A 27553-nucleotide genomic window follows, 5' to 3' on the forward strand; every position below is an offset into this window, starting at 1 on the left:
TGAGCGAGCATTTGGTGATATGATGACACTGCCCTTTCTTTGCCTTGTATAATTATTGGGTGATGAGGCCGATGTGCCTGTGGTTCTATTTGTTGAATATAAGGTTGAGATGACAAGTTTGGCATAGATAAGTATGATCAAGGATCTATAATTACAGTCCTTTCCTAGAGATCCCATGCACCTCAAATAGTGATTTTGGCCCAGTCTGAGAGCCCATTAGTTCCTGCAGAGCCGAGTAACAGACAGGGTAAAGATGTTGATATAGGTATAGATTTTGAGATAGGTGGAAATAGAGGCCCCCGATATAAGCTCTCAATGTGAGGGGACCTCAGCCACATCAACTTCAGTCCCAACTTCCACTTCAGAGCCAGTTAGGACATCTTCAGTACCCTCTCACCCCTCTATTACAGCTACTACCATAAGGTATACTGTTATTATCACAAAAGTTTTTACAGATTTTAGTAGAGAGTCAGTATATCACTACCACTTGACTAGAAAATATTGAGTCCGAGGTGGCATCATAGTATGAGCAGATCCAGTCTTAGGTCTGGATGACACTAGGGACGATTAAGACTAGACTAAAGGCTATATACAGAGCTGAGATATCAGAGTTTTGAGCTGAGGTGAATGCCCATATAGTTGTTTTTGAGGGTCGAGTACCAACCCAGTTCAATAATATTGAGTCACTAGATCTAGATGAGATTAGGAAGGAAGTGGCCATACTATGAGCAGAGATACACTCTTTTACTAATAGCCACATTCTGGCTATCCCTATAGTTATACCTCTATTTGATCAACAAGTACCTCTACATGGACATAGACGTCTTGACTTATTCATAGAGAATGAGGAGACTGTCCTCGTAGTTGGGACCATGAGAGGCAGAGAGGTAAAACTACAGAATCCCAACATACTATTTGAAGAGGCCTTAAAATAGGCTACACATGATTTGAGGGAGACTACATTTGTTAATAGGAAGAGACATGCTGAGCTAGCTGAGAGTGTATTCTCTAGCAGTGCACCACCACCACCACCACCTCCTTCAGTTGATATACCCCTACATAGGGATGAGCATGACACAAATGCCTAGTGTATCCCAATTATGTCCCATTCCCTTTTTTTACATTATTTTTATGAATTGCAAATAATGCATAGTCTTTTAGTTGTGGTGGGGTATAGCATAGCCGTCGTGGGTTTTTATTGTCGTGCTCTTTTTCCTATCGGTTATGCTATGATTGTAGAACCAGTATATCTAGGTTAATTTTGTATCGTATTGTGTTTGTTTCTTATTGTATTGTTTTTTTTCGGTAATTAGGAGATTTTTTAGTATCTAGGCCAGTTGTCATACTTTTTGTTAGTTTTTAAGAAAAATGATACCCCTTCAAAAATTTATTTTTGAACTGTGTGATGTGTATATATTTGTGACCATTGTGAATCTCATTATAGAATTAGGATTAGGGACATAATAATCATAGCTAACAATTACATGAACCGGATACGTAGTAGCTTGGGATGTAACCCGGTGCCATGTGTGTGTGATAAACTACTTAGTTTCCTTTGTGTTAAATCTAGAACTTTCCCGATTAGTCTTGCCTAGGTTGTAGGATAGTCGGTTAAGAAAGGATCATAGTTCATTTTTTATATTAGACCACTTTTAGCCTAAATGACCTTCCAAATGTGAATATGTATCCCTTGATCCCTATTTTTGAGCATGTATAGCCTATTTTTCTTGTTACACCTTTCACCTTCCCATTTGTGTTATAATGAACCTATTTTGGCCCTAGTCCACTATGGATATTGTGCACCATAACTCAGGAAAATCACCTAAGTTGAGGGTGGCTATCATAGGAGTGTGTAATGTACAATGGGTACAAAGAAGGGTAATTAAGACAAAAAAAAAAGTAGGTTTGGGTGTGGTAGAAAAAGAAAAAAAAAGAAAAATAGTGAAAAAGAAAAAAGTAAGAACAAAGAAACCATACCCAACCTTAATGTGTATAAAAGAATAAAAAATGATAAATAAGGGTGGAATAAAATAAAAATAGTTGATAAGCGGACCCAACGTAAGTGTAGTGCCAAAGAGGCTTAGTCACTAACAATGTCCATATGTATCATACCAACCCCCTAAGCTAATATTACAAGCCAAATAAAGTCTTATAGTGATCCTAACCTGACTATCTAAAAGTTTAGGTAAAAAAAATGAGGGTAAGCTTATGGTACTTGATACGTATTGGTGGAACTTCTTTTGTGATTGTGAGTATCCTTTGACTATCCCTGCATTGACATGCATGATTTCATACGAATGATTGGAACTTCTTTATTGTAAGGGCACATGGATTGTATTGCTAGCTGCTTACTTGTTTGGGTAGTGTAACTTGTACATATGCATGGTTGTTTGTTGCTAATGTAATGCCATATCTTGATATCCTTATGTCACGTTGTTGTGCCTCATTGATACACACAGTTGGTTTTGAAGAGTGGAATAGGAAGGGGTAATTTTTTGAGCCTAAAGTTGATGGTTAATTGTCCTAGATAGCTTAGGTTTCTCCTAGTTAAGAGTCGTAGTTTTGTTTTATTATATTGTGTTGACTGAGGACATGCAAATGTTCTAAGTTGAGGGTGTTGATGTTCTATGGTTTTATAGCACTTTCAATGATTAAAACAATAAATATGCAAGTTACTTAGGTCTTTTTGTTAGATATGATGTGTTTTGTGTTGTTTTTGTAGGAAATCATATTTTGGACCTATTATGGAGAAAAAAGTGGAAGTTGAAGTTTTGGACCATCTATGTTGGAACCTACGGGTCATACAGACTACCTACTGGGAGTAGGTGCCAGAGTATGTGTCGGAAAAGCTGAGAAACAATGAACTAGAAGTAGAAAAAGTTAACCCTGCTACCTATGGATGACACCTATAGCCCGTAGGTGCCATCTACGGTTCATAGATGTAAGAAGATCTCTCAGAAGATCAAAATGCCAGAGTATTCAGAAGATTTTATGGCCTGGCACTTACACTGGACCACCTATGGTTCGTAGGTTCAACCTACGACCCATAGGTGCCCCAATAAGTGGCCACTGACCACAATTTTCCTCTTTTGTTTAGGATTTACTTACTAGGGTTTCCATGTACTCTATATAAACCTTTTTGTTGTTTTTTAGTTAGGTTACACACTTTTAATACTTACAAACATATATTTGATTCTATGATTTGATTTTGATCTTGGGATTGTTTTGTTCTTGATTTTGGTTGATTATTCAATTCGAGACTTTGGGTTTTATTCATTATTCATTGTGATATTGATTAATGCTTTCTATTATGAATTCCATTGTTTCACAATAATGAGAAACTAATTCCCTTATCTAGGTTATGGGAACCCTAGTGGATTGACAAAGTAGGGGAAATGCAAAGTTACTCTAAACTGATATCTTGCATATATTGTGGTTGTCTTTAGTTTAAAAGATTTCTTTACAGTTGCAAACATTAGGATCCTTCCTTATACTCACTACTTACTTCATAAGATGAGTAGAGATTAGGAAAAAATGATCACAGCTGTAATTTGAAGATTAATTGTCGATATAGGCTAATCATCCTCATCTATTTAAGATAATTATCTTTTATCTAATAACTTGAGACTCAAAAGGTAATGGTTAATCTGGGATCTAGGATAAGGGTTAGTAAGGCGACATCCTGAGACTCAAAAGGTAAAAGGTGAAATCTATCAATGAGTCCACAAGTTAGTTGATGGTACATAACTTATCAGATTCTACAGGCAAGGTATCAGGTTGGTTCAACAAAGAATGATAAACCTATGGAGTTGAGAAGCCATGGACAACACAATCCTAGTGTTCGTTTTTGATTGATTACAACCGAAACACTCACAACTTGTTACTTTCCAACGATTACTACTACAATACCCCTATTTACTTTTTTGTACTACTTGTTGACTTCAGCAAAGTAGAGAGATAATTCAAGTATTCCCTGTTAGTTTGACCCCAACCTAAGTTGGGTTACTATATTTTGCATCGACCACTTTAGCCTTTAAAGTTATAGCTTTGGCCAATATCAATAATCATCATAAATAACCTCTTAATACTAAACTCAAATAAAAATAGTATCTCATATGCCGGACTTGAACTAAAGGTAATATCATGAACCGGACTAAAATCAAAAATAATATCATCATGTACCTAACTTGAACCAATCTTAATATTATAATTTGTCAGACTCGAACCGATCTTACAATGTCTCAAGTACATGTCTAGAATAAGATAGAATATAACTAAAATCTCCTCGAACTCAAGAATGTAAGCAAGATATTGTATAAAGGCCTATTAAGTCTACAAGAAGCTAACAATAATAATCTTAGACTAAGGTAGGCTGGAGGGGATCATTTATATCCCCAAAAATCCATTCTAAGAAAAATCCTACCCCAAACTAGACTAAGGGGTCAAATACCATTACAAGGTACTAGATAAGCCTCATTGCGTCCTAAGGTGGCAATTCTACCTAAAGAACAGGTAGTTAAGTCAAATACCCCGAATTGTGGTTCCTCAATTTGATAAATAACCCAAATCACAATAAATATACCTCCAAGTCCTAATTTCCAGTCCAAAAAAAACATAATATCATACCGATACTATAATTAAGCTCAATCTAAAAGAAAGGTAAGTTTAACCCACCTGGATGCCAAAGAAAACCCGATAAAGCTCGCTAAACTGGCAATTTTCCCTTCCGCATGATGCCACGCTATCAAAATAGTGATCTATGCATTATACGAAAACAATGATACCCATATTGCATTTTTATACTTCAGGTTCAAAATTAATTCAAAGTCTTATGTAGGGCTCGCTTGCGGAATCACACCTTTGAAACCTTTAACACATCCCTCTATGCTCAAAAGTCATTTACCCTCAACAATGCATAAATTTTGAGCTCAAATGATACCAAAATTACCCCATCAAGAATCTAAGAATTTGGGACTAAATTAAAGAATTAAACTAAGAATTAGATGGAAACTTAATAGGTTAAAGACGAGAAAATGATTATTCCGAGTATACAACACCCGCACGATCCCCTAAAGATTAGTCTTCCAATTTTTTCACACTCGTTAAGGAATTTTGGATTTTGAAACATGTGAGAAATTAGAGAAAATAAAATAAAGGGATGAATTTAATGCCCTCCCAGATACCACTTAAGCGGTCACTGACAAAGTGGCATACAATCACTAAATCGATACTTGACCTAGGTCACCCCTTCGCTTAAGCAGACAAGGAATCCCTTAAGTTTTCTACTTTAGAGGTATCCTTCTGCTAAAGAGACATAGTAGGACATCCTTGTTCACTAAAGCAACCAAAGGTCCACTTTAGAGGATACACCAGCTAAAACTTGGATTTGTCAAGTTTCCACTGACTCCTCGGGATTCATTTGAAATCCCGTGAACATAAACAAACTATGATATCCAATCAAGTTTGATATTTTAGACTCATTGGATCTATCAAAATTTATGTTTGGGGTCCTTGTGATGAAATACGGTCACCATACCCTAGGGCCACTTTACCAAATTTTGGCCAATAGCCAAAATGAGTCTGAAATCCTTGGGACCCAAACCAAATATACCCTTAGACCTAAATTAATGTTCCAAAGTAGATGGAACTATCAAAATTGACATACAGGGTCATTAACCTGAAGTTTTTGCCAATAGTCAATTCTTACCAGCAAAGACTTTCAAAATAGGGAATTGGCTCTAAAAACTAAACAAACTATCTGGTAACTGAACTTTCAGCTTTAGTAAGTCACAAATGACCTGGGGAAACTATAAGAAAGCTCTAAATAGCGAAAAAGTGTGAAAATATAGAAAATAACCTCATTACAGTAGACTCTTCACTTTTTCAATTTTCCTAAGGGTATTAGAAAGCTCATAATGTTTTGCATCACATCCTCCACCATTTCTACTTTAGTTAATAGGGATAGGCAAGGTGACCCTATGTCATCTACCATTTTATCATGTGTATGGAACTTTATTCTAGAAAGATTGGCTATGAAATTATTATCCTTAATTGAAATCCCATTGCTATTAGTAGGGGAGGACAGAAAATCTCTCATCTATTCTCTGCAGAAGACCTCAACTTATTTGCTTCTTCTAACCAAAAACACCACAATGCCCTCATGAACACCCTTACCTGCTTCAATCCTCATTCAGGCGAAAAAATCAACAATAGAAAGTCCTCAAGCAGGAACTTTCTACCATTCTCACTATCCCTACCAAGGAAAATTTGGAAAATATCTTGGCCTCCCCATGTTTCAAAAAAATCCTATCAATAATGATTTCAGTTAAATTGAAAACTTCAATACCAGACTAGCTGGTTAGAAGACCAACTTTCTGAATATTGCTGATAGAACTACTTTGGCTAAAGCCTCCGTCAATAGTATCCCTGGCTATGTTATGCAGTACACCACACTGTCTAGCAAAATCCATAACATCATAGATAGGACCCAAAGAAATTTGGGGAATCACTCTAAGGAAAAGAAAAATGCACTTAATAGGCCGTAACACCATCACTCAGTCCAAGAGTGTAAGAGGTCTAGGTATTTAAAAAGTTGCTATAAAAATGATGCCCTTCACTATATCTTAGCTTGAAGAATTCTCAAAAATACTGATGCCTTGTGGTGTAAGACCCTTATCACCAAGTACAATAGTAGTGACTCATTTTTAAGGCTTCCTCAGCTAGAATCTGGAAAAATATTTGCAAGGGGTGGAATACCTACAAAGAGGTCTCATAATGGATTGTCCATAAAATAAGACAAGTCAACTTCTAGCATGGTAGGTGGCTCCCCAATATCCCACCCCCCAGTGCCTCTATTTAAGGCCCTCTTCTAAATTATTACATCAATCTCTATAATATTTGGGTAGACAGCTGCTAGAACCTTAGCTCTGTTTCTTTTGAGATCTCTCAAACCATTATTTATAACATTAAATCCTCTTCTACCATAATGCCAGAACTATAAAAGACACCATGATTTGGAGGCTGATAGGTAATGGCTATTTTCTTAAAAAAATACCTACCAACACCTTAAAAGAAAATCTAATCCCATCAAGAATCCTACTATCACTTCAGTTGGGTATGGAAACTTAACACTCCTTCAGAAATTAAATTCTTCTTATGGATCTGGTAGCACAATAAAATCTCAGCCAACTCTCTTCTAAACCAAAGAGATATTAACACCTCCCCTTACTACAAGCGTTATCCTGCTGAAGATAATCTTCCCATTTTCTATGAGTGCCCTCTTTAAAAGGAATTCTGGATCACCACCATGGCCAAAGCCTCTTAAATCACCAACTTTCCATCAACAATTTTGCTCCTCTAAATTGAGAAAAAACATGGTACAACCTCAAGGGAAAAAGCTTTGATAAACTAATACATTGGGGATCTATTCTTCCCTTTTACATGTGGAACATCTGTATAAAAAAAAAATCACAATACCTTGAATAAAAATGGATAAACCTGACTTCATCCAGGCCAATTCTGAGGTAATTGAATTTTTTACATTTTTAGCAATAAAAGGCATCTTATCCAGGTCATCAGTATTAGTGTTAATTGGGACCCCCTCCCTCCCACCCAAATAAAGGTTTAAACTTAACTCTAATGGTTCTTGTATTGGGAACCTCGAGGGGGAGATATAGGTGGAGTAATCCGGGACAATGATAGAGATTGGGTCCTTGGTTTTAACAAAGCGTGCACCAATGCCACCAACAATTAAATAGAGCTTCATGATTTACTTGAAGGGCTCAAAATAGTGCATATAAAAGGGTTATTTCCTATTGCATCAATATTGACTCCAAAGAGGTTATTCTATTACTTAAAGAAGGGAACCTTCACTATAATGCTCTTATTCCTGAATGCAGGTTGCTAATCTAAAAGATAGGGAGCCCAGGAATCCATCATTGCTACAGGGAATACAATATTGTGGTTGATGCACCTGCAAAAGGAGGAGTCAAAGGAGAAGTTTTTGGAAGTATAAATAATTTTGTAGTTCCTCCGATGTATGTGGCTAAATTCATTTAGGTAGACATCCTAGAAACTAGTTTCACTAGACACATTAAAGCTTGTATAGCTCTGGGGCAAATCTAAACTGTATAATCGTTGTTGATCCTAGATAACCCAGGTCATTGTATGTACTATGAAGTCTCTTTAACTTATTTATGCAATTCCAATTTACCCAAAAAAAAAAAGCATTAATGATCATATAGGATTTTACTTCTACTATGTTTCCTAAAAAGTGTGAAAAATTTTGAAAAGTCTAATGACTTTGTTGACAGGGTGTAAAATTTTCTCTTATTATAAGAGGGAGTTGGGCGTTGTTCTCCATCAACATGCCTACTTCAGCTGCTTGCTTCATGATTTTACTATATCATCCTTAATAAATTATTACAAGTTCTTCACATATTAAAAATTAATACTATTTAATAAAAAGGTAAAATAGACATTTATGACATGTCTGCTTCATCTTCTTCAATCATAATTTTACTAAATATTACCCTAATTAATTATTATAGGTCATCCAAATATTAAAATAATATTTAATATAAAAATAAAAAATAGATATAAAATAATAAGTTAACTCTTTATATTTTAAATTAACATCATGTAATGCCCCATATCATCAATGTGTTAGCTCGTGGCAATATGCTCTTAGAGTTAAATGACTAGAATGGTGTCAAAGAGACTTAGTTCATTTTTGAATTCCAAAGTGAGTAATGTTCAAACCAAATAAAATTTCCCTAATTTTAACTTTTTATCATGTGGTAAACTGGATTAGCTTTCCATCGATATAAGATTCGCCCAAATCCGATACCCGGGCAAGAAGTTATGGCTAATTTAAGTCCTAGTCATAAAATACCATTATTTTTATACTTGGCACGTCACGGAGAGGGTCTATTTAACAATTATTAAATTTCAATAGCACATCGTGCTGAAGCTCCAGGTCCCAACCAGTGGAACAATGTGATGGCTCCACATCGCAGTGACCCTAAGAATCCTATTTGTCAATTTCCAGTGAGCCACCACAATTGTGGCGCATCGCGGTGGCCCATAAAATCAGGCTCCCAATTATATTTTTATTCCATCACATTAAGGGTACATTAGGTATTTTCCACCCCCTTATCATCTTAAATACGGAATATAATCCCAAAGAAATCAGAATTTATTCACAGTCATCCAAATTACTCAAGAACATTCTCTAGGGTTTCAAACTAAAAATCCAAATAAATCAAGATTCAACCGTGGGTTTTCAAAACTAATTGAAGATTTGGAATCCCCAAACTATAGGCTTCAAGAATCATTCACCAAATTCCTAAATTAAGGTATGTGGGGTTTTCCTAAAAATCTCATGGGCATAGAAATCATAATTTTAAGAAAAAGGGTTTTAGATTTATGATTTATAATCATGTTTTAGAAGTCTCAATGACATTGTTTTGGTCTTTAGGCCTTTCGCCAAATTGATTTAAAATTTTATATATATGTATGCATGTGTTTAAGGATAAATATTCAATTGAGAACATGAATTATAATGAATCCCTCTCTTGATATGATTTTTCCCATTATTCGTATGATATGGATTATTTTGAAAAGCATGATATGAAAGGTCTTGATTTATACTATGATTTGAACATGATTATGGAATCAAAAGAGAGGGTTGTACATGTAGATAAATGTTGAATATATATATAATGAAAGAGTGCATGGTTTTGCCAAAAGCATATGACCATCATATGTTTGAAGAATTCTTGCATAGTTTTGATTTATGTTTCAGAACATGAAATCTCTTATACTATTTGCATGTTTGGATGGTCTGAATTGAGTTTTGATGAAAGAATCGTGCATGATTTATTATGGCTCAAAAAAAAGGACTTACAAGTCTTGATATGATGACACCAACTCAGATAATACATTGTTAATTCAGAACAGAATGGAATGCATGTTTGAAATCAGATTTTCAGATTTTTGAAACTAGAATAATGCATACTTTAAAACAGACTAAAATTGGGCATAAAGAGAGCTTAGGTAGTTCCCCGAAGAAGGAACGAGTTCAGACAACTCATTGACTAAAACCATGATTTACCGATCCGGGTATATTATTATACGCTGGCCTAGTACCCTATGGCGTATCAGATTTAGACACTCCAACCCTTGCGGCACACTTGGGTTGGGGGCTTCCCCGCCGAGTCAATGGCAGATTCCATATAGCACATGGAATATCAAACTTGTAGGGGAGTGCCACCTAACTCAGAAGTAATACAAAGATCAGAGGCTACATTGACAGAAAAGTTTTATGATTATCAAAGATGCCCATGTGTTTTGGAATTTATATCGTATGTGATTTTTTATGACTATCTCTTAACTATTTTATTTATATTAAAAGCTTTATTTTGTATTGCTCTGCATACCAGTACATCTGTATTGACCCCCCTACCTTCTAAGTTCTGAGGCACGGTCTAGGGGTCCTGATAAACAGTAGATTTCTTCAGAAAGAAGTGCAGGGTCTAGTCGGTAAGCCTTCTATATTTCAGAAGGCCTAGTTATTTTCAGACATTTATTATCTGTTATGGTTTTGGTCAAACTGGGGCTTTGTCCCGGCTTTTCAGACAGTTATCTTTAGATCATGTAGCAGAGATTTCGCAGACTATTCCAGAAGTTATTTAGTTATTTTTGGATTTTATTTCGTATTGTTAAACTAAAATCCAAAGTATGACCATGTTTCTGTATTAGATCATAATTCTATATTTTTTTTACTATATAAATGTTATGTATGATTTCTAGATCAGATAGAGTAGGACGTTCGGGCCTTCATGGTTCAGGATGTCCGTCACGACCAGGCCCTAGTTTTGCTCATGACAAACTTAGTATTAGAGCACGGTTCATAGTCCTAGGGTATCTGGGAAATCTCATTGGGTAGAGTCTTATTTATAGATGTGTAGCGCACCATACTTATAAGCAGGAGGCTACTAGGCATTTAGGAATGTTTCCCCTCTTTGTAATTTAGTTCGTACTTTGGAGTCTAATCTGTCCTCTAATTCGTGATCTCTTGTATTTCAGAAAAATAATCATGCCTCTCCGTCGTACTATCGATCAGAATGCACAGACAGATGAGGTCTGTCCCACTCATGGGATAAGGACCCGAAATAGATCTCAGACTTTGGAGATTGATTCTACTCCGGGAGTCCCACTTACTCAGACCAGCCCATCTAGGGCACCCAGATCTCCTCGGACAGGGACTAACCATACTCAGCCTCGTGAAAAAGAGGTATCGAATGCAGAATTCAGATAGTCCATTCATATGCTTACTTAGTTGGTAGCCACACATACTCAACGATCAAAAGATGTTGGGTCTGCATCGATCACATCTGAGGATACTAGGGTGGGTCAGTTCATTAGAATGAACCTACCCAAGTTTTCAAGAACCAAGGTAGAAGAGGATCCATAGGAGTTTGTGGATGAGATGGAGAAGATCTTCAAGGTGATACATATAGACGATGTGTAAGGAGTGGAATTAGTAGCTTACCAGCTTAAAGAAGTTATGAACCAATGGCATAATGAGTGAAAGGATTCTAAGGGTGAGAGTACTGAGCCTACGGTGTGGGGCGAGTTTGTGGAAGCCTTCCTTGATCGATTTTTTCCCCTTGAGTTGCGAGAGGCCAAAGATAAGGAGTTTATACACCTTAAGCAAGGAAAAATGAGTGTCAAGGAGTACACTCTAAAGTTCAACCAATTGGCTCGTTATGCTCCAGAGATGGATGGTAATATGAGAGCCCAAAAGAGAAAATTTGCATTAGACCTTTCGGATGACTTAGTGCTTGAATGTAAAGGGGCTATGCTGAAAAGGAACATAGACTTCTCTAGGCTGTTAGTGTATATGCAGCAGGTAGAGAAGTAGAAGAAGAGAATCATTGAATCTAGGTAGAAGGACAGATAGGCAAAGAGTGCAAAAACAGCGGATCAGAACCATAGTCAGCCACAGAGTGGTAATTGGGGAAATAAATGGCAGAAGAAGAATTAGGGTAATGCTCAGTCTACAGTCAGTGCCCCAGCACCCAGACCTCTAGTAGAGTTTCAAACTAATCATGGATTCAGAGCTCAGGATACCCACTCATAGGGCAGCGTAGCTCAGCAGCATCATACAATTCTGCGGTGTGAAACCTGCAGTAGGCATCATCCAGGGAGGTGTCAGCTGGGTTTGCTGGTATGCTATTCATGTGGTCAGTCGGGTCATTTTCAGAGAGATTGTCCTTTGGATAGAAGGAGTGTTGGTGGTGCTAAATCTCAGGCAAATTCTTCTGCACCACCACCACCCCAAAAGGATGCCACCTCTGTTGCCGGGAGTGGTCGTAATCGGTTGTATGTATTGTCCAACCACCAGGAGGTGGAAGCCTTGCTAGACGTAGTCACCAATAGTTATAAATCTTTTCCCGTGATGCTTATGTATTACTTGTCCCAGGTCTACCTTATCCTATGTGGCTGTCAGTTTTGGGTTTGAGCCCGATAAAATTTTGGAACCTTTCTATATTTCTGCTTCATTGGGTGATTGTGTTGTGTCTAGAAGAGTGTATAGAAATTGTGTAGTGATTATTTATGGCCGAGATACCATGGCAGACCTTATAGACCTAGATATGATTGATTTTAATGCTATCTTAGGGATGGACTGGCTTCGTTCGTGCTATGCCACATTAAATTATAGAACCCGAAGAGTCACCTTTTCTTTTCCAAATGAACCAGTGATATAATGGGAGGGGAATTCTTTAGCACCTAAAGGGAACTTTATATCTTATCTTAGAGCCCGTAAACTTATCTCTAAAGGTTTTTTGTATCATCTTATTCGGGTTAAAGATTCTAATGTTGAAAGTCTTCCTCTCCAGTCAGTCCCTGTGGTAAATGAGTTTCCAGATGTCTTTCCACATGATCTTCCAATAATACCACCTAATAGGGAGATAGATTTTGGTATTGATTTATTGCATGACACCCATCCCATTTCTATTCTGCCATATAGAATGGCTCCTACAAAACTGAAAGAGTTGAAAAAACAGCTAGCAGACCTTCTAGACAAAGATTTTATAGGTCCCAGTATTTCTCCCTGGGGTGCACCTGTACTTTTCATGCGAAAAAAAGATAGTTCCCTACGTATGTGCATAGATTACCGCCAGCTAAATAAGGTCACTGTTAAAAATAAATATCCTCTTCCTAGTATTGATGATCTTTTTGACCAACTTCAGGGTACTAAATATTTTTCAAAGATAGACCTTCATTCGGGATACCGTTAGTTGAAAGTTAGAGAGTCAGACATTCCCAAAATAGCTTTCCAAACTAGATACGATCATTATGATCCTAGTCATGTCCTTTGGGTTGACTAACGCCCCTGCAGCCTTTATGGATCTTATAAATAGGGTGTTTCTTCAGTTTCTAGATCTGTTTGTTATAGTTTTCATTGATGATATTCTGATTTACTCCAAGAGTGAGGAGGATCATGCCAATCACCTCCAAATCATCCTTCAAACTCTGAAAGATCATAAGTTGTATGCGAAATTTTCCAAGTGCGAATTCTGGCTTAATGCTATTTCTTTCTTGGGGCATATCATGTCTAGTGATGGGATTAAGGTTGATCCCCAAAAGATTGAGGCAGTGAAAAATGGCCCAGACCCACCACTCCAATCGATATTCAGAGTTTTTGGGGTTTGGCAAGGTATTACAAAAGATTTGTAGAGATTTTTTCTTCCATAGTTACACCACTTACTAAGTTGACTCAGAAAAAGGTGAAGTTCGTGTGATCTGACTCCTGTGAGAATAGCTTTGAGAAGTTAAAAGATAATTTGACAACTGCTCTTGTTTTGACTCTTCCAAAAGGTACGGAGGGGTTTTTTATGTACTATGATACATCTCATGTAGGACTTCGATATGTACTTATGCAGCATGGTAAGGTGGTGGCCTATGCATCTAGGCAGTTGAAGGTGCATGAGCGAAATTACCCCACCCATGACTTGGAGTTAGCGACTATGGTGTTTGCGCTTAAAATCTGGCGGCATTATCTCTATGGGGTACATATTGATATATTTACTGACCACAAGAGTTTACAGTATGTTTTCTCTCAGAAATAATTCAACCTCAGGCAAAGGCGTTGGTTGGATCTTTTAAAGGATTATGACATGAACCTGCACTATCATTCGGGCAAGGCAAATGTAGTAGCTAACGTCCTCAGCAGGTTATCTATGGAAAGTTTTTCTCATGTTGAAAAGAAAAAAAGGGAAATGGTGAAGGATATTCACCGACTTGCAAATCTAGGAGTGCGACTCTTGGATTTCAAAAATGGGGCAGTGGTTATTCATAAAGTAGCTAAATCTTCTCTTTGTGCTGAAGTTAAAGAGAAGCAGGTTAAAGATCCCATCTTGATACAGATCAAGAAAGATGTGGGTCAACAGAAGGTTGTCTTTTAAAATTAGTAGTGATAGAATCTTGAGATATCAGGGTAGACTATGTGTGCCAGATGTAGATAGGTTGTGAAAGAGGATCCTTGATGAAGCTCACACTTCGAGGTATGTTGTTCACCCAGGCACTGCTAAGATGTATCATGATCTAAAAGCTATATACTGGTGGAGCAATATGAAGCGTGATATGGCTAATTTTGTTGCCAAGTGTTTGAATTGTCAACAAGTTAAGGTAGAGCATATGAGACTAGGTGGTACATCCTAAGAGATAGCTTTGCCTTTGTGGAAGTGGGAAATGATCGATATGGACTTTATTATGGGACTTTTAATGTCCTGAAACCAGTATGATTCTATTTGGGTAATTGTAGACCAGCTGACCAAGTCAGCTCATTTTCTGCCTGTAAGGACCAACTATTCGGGAGATGATTATACCAAGCTTTACATTGAGGAAATAGTCCTCTTGTATGGAGCACCTTTATCCATCATATCTAACCGAGGTACACAATTCTCTTTTCAGTTTTGGAGATCTTTTCAGAGGGGTTTAGGTACCAATTGCACCTAAGTACTGCATTCTACCCTCAGACTGATGGGCAAGCTGAGCGCACCATTCAGACCCTTGAGGATATATTGAGGGTCTGCATGATTGCCTTCAAAGGTACTTGGGTAGATCACTTGCCATTGATAGAGTTTGTATATAATAACAGTTATCATGCCAGTATTAAGATGGCTCCTTTTGAGGCACTGTATGGGAAAAGATATAGGTCGCTAATAGAATGGTATGAGTGGGTGAGATGCTGTTGTTTGGGCCAGATCTTGTTCATCAGGCAATGAAGGACGTGAATATTATTAGAGAACGACTTAAGATAGCCTAGAGTAGACAGAAATCCTATGCCAATGTCAGAAGAAGGGAGCTACAATTTGAAATTGGTGATTAGGTATTTCTAAAAGTCTCCTCTATGAAGAGAGTTATGTGATTCGGGAAGAAAGATAAGTTGAGTCCTCGCTATATAGGACCATACCAGATTTTGAGAAGGTAGGTACAGTTGTGTATGAGTTAAAGTTGCCTGCAGATCTAGGTTCTGTTCATCCGGTATTTCACATATCCATGCTGAAGAAATATATTGGAGACCATTCCCTAGTGTTGCCTGTAGAGGAGATCAAGGTGACAGACTCATTAGCATATGAAGAGGAACCTATTGTAATCTCATATCGCCAAGTTCAGAAGTTGAGAAGCAAAGATATAGTGTCGGTTAAGATGTTGTGGAGAAATCAGAAAGTTGAAGAAGCAACTTGGGAATCAGAAGATGACATGAGAGTAAGATACCCAAACCTATTTGATCCGGTGAATAACGAAATAGAAGGTACAATCTTTGCTTTATTCTTTTATGGTCTTAGTATACCTTAAATCATGCTTGTCTGTGTTCCGCATCATCATTCGGGAATGAATGATCCCAAGGGGGGATAATGTAACGCCCCGCATCGTCAATGCGTTAGCTCGTGCTAATATGTTTTAGAGTTAAATGACTAGAATAGTGTCAAAGAGACTTAGTCTTATTTTTTACTTTCAAAGTGAGTAAAGTTTAAACCATATATGATTTCTCTAATTTCAACTTTTTATCATATGAGAAATTGGATGAGCTTTCCATCGATATAAGATTCGCCCAAATCCGATACCCGAGCAAGAAGTTATGGCTAATTTAAGTCCTAGTCGTAAAATATCGTTATTTTGGTACTTGGCGCATCACGGGGGGGGAGGGGGGGTCTATTTTATAATTGTCAAAAACCAGCAGACTAGCGCAATTATAGCACTTCACGCTGAAGCTCCAGGTCCCAACCAGTGGGAAAACGCGATGGCTCCGCATCATAGTGACCCTAAGAATCCCATTCGTCAATTTCCAGTGAGCCACCACGATTGTGGCGCATCGCGGTGGCCCATAAAATTGGGCTCCCAGTTAAATTTTTATTCCATCTCATTAAGGGTACATTAGGTATTTTTCACCCCCTTATCAGCTTGAACATAGGATTTAATCTGAAAGACACCAAAATTCATTTACAATCATCCAAATTACTCAAGAACACTCTCTTGGGTTTCAAACTAAAAACCCAAATAACTCAAGATTCAACCATGGGTTTTCGAAACTAATTGAAGATTTAGAATCCCCAAACCATAGGCTTCAAGAATCATTCATCAAATTCCTAAATTGAGATACGTGGGGTTTCCCTAAAAATCTCATAGGCATAGAAATCATGATTTTAAGAAAAAGGGTTTTAGATTTATGATTTATAATCATGTTTTAGAAGTCTCAATGACATTGTTTTGGTCTTTAGGCCTTTTCCCAAATTGATTTGAAATTCTATATATATGTATGCATATGTTTAAGGATGAATATTCAATTGAGATCATGAATTAGGATGAATGCCTCTCTTGATATAATATTTCCCATTATTTGTATGATATGGATTGTTTTGAAAAGCATGATATGAAAGGTCTTGATTTATACTATGATTTGAACATGATTATGGAATCAAAAGAGAGGGTTGTGCATGTAGATAAATGTTGAACATACATATAATGAAAGAGTGCATGGTTTTTCCAAAAGCACATGACCATCATATGTTTGAAGAATTCTTGCATAGTTTTGATTTATGTTTCAGAACATGAAATCTCTTATACTATTTGCATGTTTGGGTGGTCTGAATTGAGTTTTGATGAAAGAATCATGCATGATGTATTATGGCTCAGAAAAAGGACTTGCAAGTCTTGGTGTGACGATACCAACTCAGATAATACCATGTTAATTCAGAACAGAATGGAATGCATGTTTGAAATTAGATTTTCAGATTTTTGAAACTAGAATGATGTATATTTTAAAAAAGACTAAAATTGGGCATAAAGAGAGCTTAGGTGGTTCCCCGAAGAAGGAACGAGTTCAGACAACTCATTGACTAAAACCATGATTTACCAATCCGGGTATATTATTATACGCTGGCCTAGTACCCTATGGCGTATCAGATTGAGACACTCCAACCCTTGCGGCACACTTGGGTTGGGGGCTTCCCCGCCGAGTCAATGGCAGATTCCATATAGCACATAGAATATCAAACTTGTAGGGGAGTGCCACCTAACTCAAAAGTAATACAAAGATCAGAGGCTGCATTGACAGAAAAGCTTTATGATTATCAAAGATGCCTATGTGTTTTGTAATTTATATCGTATGTGATGTTTTATGACTAGCTCTCAACTTTTTTATTTATATTAAAAACTTTATTTTGGATTGCTCTGCATACCAATACATCTGTATTGACCCCTCCCCCCACCTTCCAGGTTCTGAGGCATAGTCTAGGGGTCCTGATAAGCAGTACATTTCTTCAGATAGAAGTCCAGGGTCTAGTCGGTAAGCCTTCTATATTTCAGAAGACCTAGTTATTTTCAGACATTTATTATCAGTTATGATTTTGGTCTACTGGGGGCCTTGTCCCAGCTTTTCAGACAGTTATCTTTAGATTATGTAGTAGAGATTTCGTAGACTGTTCCAGAAGTTGTTTAGTTGTTTTCGGATTTCATTTCGTATAGTTAAACTGAAATCCAGAGTATGACCATGTTTCTGTATTAGATCATAATTCCGCATTTTCTTTTACTATATAAATGTTGTGAATGATTTCCAGATTAGATAGAGTAGGACGTCCGGGCCTTCATGGTTTGGGATATCTGTCATGGCCAGTCCCTAGTTCGGGTTGTGACACTTCACGTCTTATATGAGGCCCACTTAAATTTTTTTCACAAGTATTTTTTATCGTAGTTTTGTTATATCACTTATAATTAGATGTTATGAGTTATTTAAGACATGTCTATTTCGCTGCTTCAATCATGATTTTACTATATCATCTGTATTTTATTATTATGGTCATCTAAGCATTATGCCGCATAAATTGGAATAGATAAAAAAGTTTTATAAATTACGATAATTAAAAATTTAAATTATATAAAAAATATAATTGACTATCAATGTCACAAAAGTTTGGACAAGGTGAGTAATATATATTATTTGAAAATTACAAATTATATTTGTGTCGCATAAATTGAAACCAAAAAATAACATATACTAAGCTCGTATTATCTGAAAAACAATAATATAGGCCTGATACGAGAATAATCATGAAAATAGATTTATGTGGGTGTGCATTGAAAGCAACCAAGTCTATGTGCAAGAGAAGTGTAATTAAAGGCCCAAATACACACCAAAAGAGTCCACTCCATACACTAGAGGGGCAACCTATTCTTGAAGGGCCTTTTTGGTCATTTTAACTTTTATTTGTTTTGTAATATACAAGGAACATATTAGGGTTTATTCACTTAGTTTTTGAATGTTGAAAATAGTAGAACGCACTTGAAACCCTCAAGTTATATCTATTGTGAGGCTTGGCCGAAACTAGGTTACAACATTAGGGTGGAATCTCTTTTGTTGTTTGTTTGCTTGGAACTTGGGGTGGTTGAAGGATTGAGGTACTCTCTTGTGTCTCTTTGAAGAGTGTAGGTGTTCCTACTATCATCATTAAGGGTCTTTGTATGTCGTCTACACTTAGGTTCTTAGTCATTATAGTAGTTTATGTCTCACTATCTTTCCCTTTGTCTTTTGTAATCTTGTAACGGTATATCTTGTTGTTGTGGAATCCGAATTTGGTTATTCTTGTTGTCATTTTGTTCATCTTGTTATTGTTATGCTATTGGCTGTTTTTGGGTGTCAAATACACCATTGTTTCTTGTATTCTTGTTAGACTTGTCGAATCCGAGTGAGGTCCCCTTTTGGTCCACGTTTTTTCTTGAATTAATAGACTGTTTGGGGTAATTTTTTTGTTTTCCCTTGTTTGTCTTGTATCATTTGGTATCAAATCCATCTTTGGTGTTGTTCTTACAATACCAATCTTGGGCTTTCTTGCTAAGAAAAAAAACTTGGGTGTTCTTATTGTTCTTGACCTTAAAAGTGTTATTCTTGTTGTTCATCTTGGCCGAGGTTTCTTGTAACGTCTATATCTAGTAGTCCTTTGGTGTGTATTGTTGTTTCTTGTGTTAGTTACGTGATTCACTAACACTAAAAGGTGTCTAGATCTATATTTGAGCTTGAACTTGTTAAAGTTGTGTTGTGAACAAGGACCTAGGGCGAGAATTTGTGACTTGTTGTGGCCGGTTGGATCTTGAATTCATGAATATTGTTGTTGTTCTTGAAGGATTGTTATGGTGTTCATCTTGTTCTTTATCTCATCTTACAACTTAAGACAACCAAAAATGTAATATAGATTCAAAAAGGTGAACCTACAAGTTGTAAAGTTGTTTGTGAGAAGACTTGAGTCATCACTTCCTTAACTTGACATCTACTTTTCAACCACTTTTCCTTGTTTTAAGGGACCTTGTTTTTTAGGAATTGTACAAAGTCAAGTCTTGCCTTTTGAAGATCAGACTTAAAGGAGATTCAAGACATATACTTTCCCTCCAAAACCAATTATTTCCATTACATAGTAACTAAAGTTTGTAAACTTCAACTAGTGACTAATTGTAGGGCCGTGACCAATAGTGTGCTGCCACGTCACCCAAGTTACTGTTCATACTAAAATTTTAAGCTTAAATTGTGATCTTTTAGTTTTATTTTGTTGTCTCATTAGTTTCGTTTGTTGATTCCAATACTAACTTACAAACTAGTGACAATTTACTAGATTGTGAGTTAGTTTTGAAACCACTTTTTCCGTGTTTACATTCCTTTGTGTGTTTTTATTCTTTTGAGTCATTGTACTCACTCGGTTCACCTCTCAACGTCTCACGGATTACAAGCAAACTTACAATAATTGTGAGATCAAAAGTGAGAAAATCCGAGGGACAAAGGATTAAAGAGAGAGTGTGAGGACCATTCTTGAACAACTAACTTGTTTATTGTTTTGTAGGTAACTTCTTGGGTACAATGGACAACAATGCTCTTGGTTCTATCTTGGAAAGACTTAAAACTATCAACCGAGGAATGGAAAGTATGCTCACGACTATGTCCTTAATCCGAGGAGAGATGTCTACTATGAATGAGAGGCTGGATCGAATAGAGAGTCGAAGGAACTCTCGTGCTTCTACCCCTCGACTCCATGTTTCCTCAAGTGTTCATGAACAAAACCCTTCCATCACCATTGCCCCCAAGACTTTGCCTAAAAAAGTCAACCCTCCAAGTTCACCACAAAATGCCATGAGCCAAGTAACAAATTACCCTCAAAATCGACAACAAGGTAGATCACTTATCCCGTAAGTTGATCAAGTCCCACAAGAAGAACTTGGAGGCCCATTCCCTCCCATCCAAGCTCCACAACCGAAGCTCCACATTACTAAAATATCCCCCTCAACCGAAACTCCACTTTCTCAAAATCGATATGTCCATATAGAGGAGTATGGAAGAAAGGGACATGAAGTATATGGAGTCTACGATGATGCTTATATGATGGAAGGAGACTTGAGTCGGATAAGATTGAAGCCAAGTCTCAAGATTGAGAGGAAGCCAAGGTTCAAAATGAAGATGTTGGCCGAGACTTGTTCATATTGAGCTCTCGGGTTCTTCATGTTTTGCAGACTGTTTTGAGTGTTTTTTTTTAATTAAACGAAGTGAAATCGTGAATTTTTGGGCAAATTCTTCTCAAGATGGAGAAGATGATATGAGAATAATCATGGAAATATACTTATGTGGGTGTGCACTGAAAGCAACCAAGTCTATGTGCAAGAGAAGAGTAATTAAAGGCCCAAATACACACCAAAATAGTCCACTCCATAAACTAGAGGGGCAGCCCATTCTTGAAGGGCCTTTTTGGTCATTTTAACTTCTATTTATTTTGTAATATATAAGGAACATGTTAGGTTTTATTCACTTAGTTTTTGAATGTTGAAAATGGTAGAACACACTTAAAACCCTCAAGTTATCTCTCTTGTGAGGCTTGGCCGAAACTAGGTTACAACATTAGGGTGGAATCTCTTTTGTTGTTTGTTTGCTTGGAACTTGGGGTGCTTGAAGGATTGAGGACCTCTCTTGTGTCTCTTTGAAGAGTGTAGGTGTTCCTACTATCATCATTAAGGGTCTTTATGTGTCATCTACACTTAGGTTCTTAGTCATTATAGTAGTTTATGTCTCACTATCTATCCCTTTGTCTTTTATAATCGTGTAACGTTATATCTTGTTGTTGTGGAATCCGAATCTGGTTATTCTTGTTGTCATCTTGTTCATCTCATTATTATTGTGTTATTGGCTGTTTTTGGGTGTCAAATACACCATTGTTTCTTGTATTCTTGTTAGACTTGTCGAATCCGAGTGAGGTCCCCTTTTGGTCCACGTTTTTTCTTGAATTTGTGGACTGTTTGGGGTATGTTTTTTGCTTTCCCGTGTTTGTCTTGTATCAAGGCCCGTCGAATTTCGCTTTTCACACTCTTTGTTAATTTATGTATTTATAGAGTTTAATTTTGATCATGAATTAAATTTTTGAGATAAAATTATATATTTGAATAATAAATTATAATAATTGATAATTTAAAATATTTTAAGAATATATGCAAAAATTACCTTAAAAAATAAATTTATTTAAATTTCAAAATTTAAGTCACATTAATTGGTATGATTATTATTATTATAAAATTAATATTAAGTGAAAATAGATGTTGAGCTGGTACTTTTCATGCACTTCTTTTAACTTGTTACTACTATATATAAGCGTGAGTGGCAGCTGAAAGTAGGCAGTTGCAAGCAGGCAGGTGACGATCGGCATACTTGCTTGCTCCATGATTTTACTACTTCACCCCTAATTAATTATTATATGATATTTATGTATTAAAAAATAATAATATTTAATAAAAAATATTATAAATATTTATAAAATAAAATAGACATTTATGACATGGTTGTTTCAACTGCTTCAACTGTAATTTTACTATATAACCCATAATTAATTATTATAAGTCATCCAAGTATTTAAAAATTAATAATATTTATTCTTAAAAGGGTAAAATAAACATAAAATGATAAATTAACTATTGATGTTTTAAATTAATTTGACATCTTATATAAGGCTCGCTTTAATTTTTTTTCACAAGTAATTTTATAACAATTTTGCTTTATCACTTCTAATTAGTTTTTATGAGTCATTCAAGACGTGTCAGTTTGTTACTTTAATCATAATATTTGATTGACTCTCGAAATTACATCAATATCACTTAAATTGAAACAGAAAAAAATATTATAAATCACAATAATTAAAAATTTATATTACTTTTAAAATATAATTTGACTATCTATACAATTACAATTACAAACAACTTAAAATAATAAAGTACAACGGCGAAAAAGTATTATAGATTACAATAGCTTACAACTTAAAAATTTTAAAAATATATTAAAATATAATTAATGATTTTATTTATTTGTATCACATAAATTAGGATTGTTCAACTTTTTAGTTATATTTTTGAAATTTGTGTAAAAAATATTATAAATTACAATAATTAATAATTTATATCATATAAATTGGGATAGAGGGATATTATTTCAAAATTACGTAGAAAGTCGTATAAATCATAATATAATTTCATGTAGAAAAAAAGTGAAGTAATAATTGTTCTAAATAAATCATAATATAATTAACGACTTAAAATAACTAAAATAATATAACAAATTTGATTGACTTTCTCAAATATTCCATTAGCGTCACATAAACTGAGAAATAAAGAGTAGCATATAATATTTGAAAATGATGTAAAAGTACTATAATTAATAACTGATAACATAAAATATTTCAAATTATACAAAAAAGTTTATTGGCTTTTTAAATTTTATCTATACCATATAAATTGAGATAAAAAAATACTACTTCATTTGTTTAAAAAAGAATAACCTAATTTGACTTGGCACGAAGTTTAAAAAAAGAAAAAAAGACTTTTGAATCTTGTGGCGTTAAATTAAAGATATGTCAAATGTACCAAAATGTCCTTCAATCTTGTGATTTTAAACATGTCATGTCGAAAATTAAAATTAAAAAATTACTAAAAAGAAATTTTTTTTTTTTAAATGAATTAAAAAGAAACATACGTTATTTTTTTTAAAAGGGGGGGGGGGGGGAGGGGGAGTAATATTATTGGGTCTGTTCGGATACGTGCTCCCGATATCTTGTAATTGAAATAAAAGAGAAAAGGACAAATGTTTGAATATTTTGGCCGTGATAGTCGAGAACTTCTGCCTAGAATGCCCTAAGCAATTAGGCAGGCTCTTCATATAAATAAAGCACACTGTCACTCCTATTATAGTTGTCATCCTTCTTTCATCTTGGATTCGTCCGGGTCCATTAGCCCACTTGTCAGGTATTTTCTCCTCTCTCGCACTCCACTCTCTTCAGCTCTTAACTTTCTTTGCTAATCCATTCCAGCGTTTTGTTGTATTATTTTGGGAGTTGACTGATTCTTGAACGGAAAGACACTGCCTTTTTTTTTTTTTGAGAAAAAAAATAAAATTATGTTGAAAAGCTCTTGTTTGTGCGAGACATGCATGCCGTTTTTAATTTCGTTTTCTTTTTCTTCTTTTGTGCTGTATATAGATCTACAGAAAGTCTTCGCCGAATGTGTTGCCTTTTCTTCCCTTTAATTGCAGTATGACATAGATCTGCCTTTTATTTCTTTCACTATTAACTTTATACTTGCATCATATACTTTTGCTTTATGGGAGAGGATTGAAAACAAATTTTAAGCTAAAATTCTCTATATGTGCTTAATTGTTGTCTTAACATGCAGTTTTTTCTCTGCTCAATTCTGTTCATTTGGGTTCTTTTCTTTTATATCTTTGCTAGCTTTCTTTGTTCATTGCAATTGAGTATGATCTTGTAAGTAAGCTGGGTTTTTTTAAAGATTATTTTCTATGTTGTTCATCTGTAAATAGAACTACTGATTAATGCTTGCTTGTTGAGGATGGCGTTTATCTACTTCCTGAAGCATGTGGACCTAAAATTTAAGAATGGTTTGAATACAAGATAGCGGTTGGGGCCCTGGGGGAGGGGACAGGAGTCCGTATGTTTGAATTTGAATAACAATGTCTAAAGATCTAAATAATTCATAAAAATGATTTAAAACTTTTTTTTATTTGAAATGTGTGTGTTCATACTTCTATGGCTGAGATAGATCTAATTACAAAAACTATGTTAAGATAATTTAATGATTGCCTCTTGCCTGTACCCACATAAAAGGAGCAGATCTCAAGTAGTAATGTTAAGTGGGCTTGAGTTTTTTTTTTTTTTTTTTGAATTATAGATAATTGGATTCAATGCAAGTGTTTTCTTCTGTTGGCCATTCTAAAACAGTCTGGGTTCTATAGAGCAGAGAGGAGACTCTTGTTTAGTGGAAGTTTTCTTCTGATTCAGATTTACGTCAAATCATTTCTCTATAACTGACATATGTCCTTTGGGTCGGTTCTTTTGCCGTTTGAACTTATTTTTGCTTTCAGATATATCAGATCCCACCTCGTGGTCATATTTCTTTAAAGAAGTTATATATTTCCTTTGCACAATATATTCATAATCACTTGTTTATGGGAGAAGTCTTCGTGCAAAATGTGCTTGGGATGATTTATACATGATTCTTGAAATGAAACAGTGGTAGATGTGATTATTGATTTGCTTTCCTTTTGTTCTGTGATGACATTAGGTTAATGTCATACTTAAAAGCTGTAATCTTTATAAGTGGACTTGCATTCTTGTATATAGCCCGTAACATGTTTTCATTGCTGTGGCAGCTCGTTTGGCCTCTCTTCTTCCAAAATGTCAGATCTTGAGGCTCCCCTTCGTCCTAAGAGGAAGAAAAATGTGATGGACTTTCTTGTCCAATTCAGATGGGTCGTTGTTATCTTCGTTGTCCTTCCTCTTTCTTTCCTATATTATTTCTCCATATATCTTGGGGATGTTAGATCTGAGTGCAAATCATTTAAGCAGCGCCAGAAGGAGCATGACGAAAATGTTAAAAAGGTTGTGAAGCGTCTTAAGGAGAGGAATGCATCTAAGGATGGTCTTGTCTGCACAGCTAGAAAGCCTTGGGTTGCTGTTGGAATGAGAAATGTGGACTATAAGCGTGCTCGTCATTTTGAAGTTGATCTTTCTCCATTTAGAAATGTTCTTGACATTGACAAGGAGCGAATGATTGCTAGAGTTGAGCCTCTAGTAAATATGGGCCAAATCTCTAGAGTTACTGTCCCTATGAATCTCTCCCTCGCAGTTGTTGCTGAGCTTGATGATCTAACTGTTGGTGGTCTGATCAACGGCTATGGGATTGAAGGAAGTTCTCACATTTATGGACTGTTCTCAGACACTGTTGTGTCATATGAAGTTATTCTAGCAGACGGACAGGTAGTTAGAGCTACAAAGGACAATGAATATTCCGATCTTTTTTATGCTATACCATGGTCTCAAGGAACTCTGGGGCTTCTTGTTTCAGCTGAGATCAAGCTCATTCCGGTCAAGGAATACATGAAACTTACTTACAAACCTGTAGTTGGTAATCTGAAAGAGATTGCACAGGCTTACATAGATTCTTTTTCACCCAGAGATGGGGATCAGGATAATCCTGCTAAGGTTCCAGACTTTGTAGAAACCATGGTGTACTCTCCCACAGAAGCTGTTTGCATGACTGGTAGATACGCTTCAAAAGCAGAGGCCAAGCAGAAGGGCAATGTAATCAACAACGTCGGTTGGTGGTTCAAAACCTGGTTTTACCAGCATGCCCAAACTGCACTAAAGAGGGGGGAATTCGTAGAGTACATTCCAACGAGGGAATACTACCACAGGCACACAAGATGCTTGTATTGGGAAGGGAAACTTATCCTTCCATTCGGTGATCAGTGGTGGTTTAGATTTTTGTTTGGATGGATCATGCCACCCAAGGTTTCACTACTTAAAGCCACTCAAGGTGAATACATTAGGAACTATTACCATGAAAACCATGTTATTCAGGATATGCTTGTTCCACTTTACAAGGTTGGAGATGCTCTTGAGTGGGTCAACCATGAAATGGAGGTAAAGTTAACTTTGTTTTTAATCCACAATATGAAATGTTAAATTGGCCTTTCCCCCAAAGAAGAGAAATGAACTAGGAGAGGAATAACTTTTCTGTACCCTCTTTGTTCTATTTTATTGTTCTTTCAGTACTTCTGCGATATTTTCTCATCGTATAAGTGCCTCTTTAACAATTTTATTTTTGTCTAGGTGTATCCCATCTGGCTCTGTCCCCACCGACTCTACAGGCTACCTCTTAAAACCATGGTGTATCCTGAACCAGGGTTTGAGCTGCACCGCAGGCAGGGGGACACACAATATGCTCAAATGTACACCGACGTTGGTGTCTACTATGCTCCTGGACCTATTTTGAGGGGTGAGGTCTTTGATGGTATAGAGGCAGTCCGTAAGATGGAGAGTTGGTTGATTGAAAACCATGGATTCCAGCCACAATATGCTGTCTCCGAGCTGACGGAGAAGAACTTCTGGAGGATGTTTGATGGAGGCCTGTATGAGCACTGCAGAAGAAAGTACAGAGCCATCGGAACCTTCATGAGTGTGTACTATAAGTCTAAGAAAGGAAAGAAGACTGAGAAGGAGGTGCAGGATGCTGAGCAAGAGACAGCTGAACTTGAGACCCCAGAAGTTGATGAACCTGCAGATTAATCATAGACTAGTGTTCATGGCTTCTTTGCCTTAATTTCTCATTTATGTAGTTGTGATTGTCTGAATTCTGTTAGTTTCCTTTGTCTGTTTGTTGTGGTAGCTTTGAACATTTTCCCGCCTTGATCGTTTTTTCTTTTAACCAGCTGGACTGGATTAGTTCGATGATATTTATCTGCTTCACCCTCTCCTTTCCAAAGTAACAAGTGTCAGCCTGGCAGACTAGAAATTTTGACTTCAATATCTTGTTACTTGAAAAAGGAAGTCCACTTTCACGTTGGGAAATTGCAGATGCTATGAGGCTAGAAGCTCATGTAGGCTGAGTGTGTATGTGTGTATTTCTTTCTTTTTCCTTTGGTCTGTTTGGAAAGTCACCTACTAATTGGATT

At 36.2% G+C, this 27553-nt stretch overlaps 1 protein-coding gene across 2 annotated transcripts; it reads left to right on the forward strand.

Annotated features, from left to right (window-relative positions):
* The first annotated feature begins 23689 nt into the window (after positions 1 to 23689).
* LOC107858473 (delta(24)-sterol reductase) lies at positions 23690 to 27334 on the forward strand. 2 transcript variants are annotated; one of them, XM_016703137.2, is made up of 3 exons: positions 23690 to 23829; positions 25250 to 26522; positions 26712 to 27334. In XM_016703137.2, the coding sequence occupies exons 2-3, from the start codon at positions 25275 to 25277 to the stop codon at positions 27165 to 27167; spliced, it is 1704 nt and encodes a 567-aa protein (XP_016558623.1). In that variant the 5' UTR covers positions 23690 to 23829; positions 25250 to 25274; the 3' UTR covers positions 27168 to 27334. The 2 variants fall into 2 exon arrangements, with proteins under 2 accessions (XP_016558623.1, XP_047261594.1); XM_047405638.1 differs by lacking the exon at positions 23690 to 23829 and adding an exon at positions 24142 to 24344.
* Positions 27335 to 27553: the final 219 nt, after the last annotated feature.

This window comes from Capsicum annuum, chromosome 2 (genome assembly GCF_002878395.1).
Source record: "Capsicum annuum cultivar UCD-10X-F1 chromosome 2, UCD10Xv1.1, whole genome shotgun sequence".
NCBI lineage: Eukaryota > Viridiplantae > Streptophyta > Magnoliopsida > Solanales > Solanaceae > Capsicum > Capsicum annuum.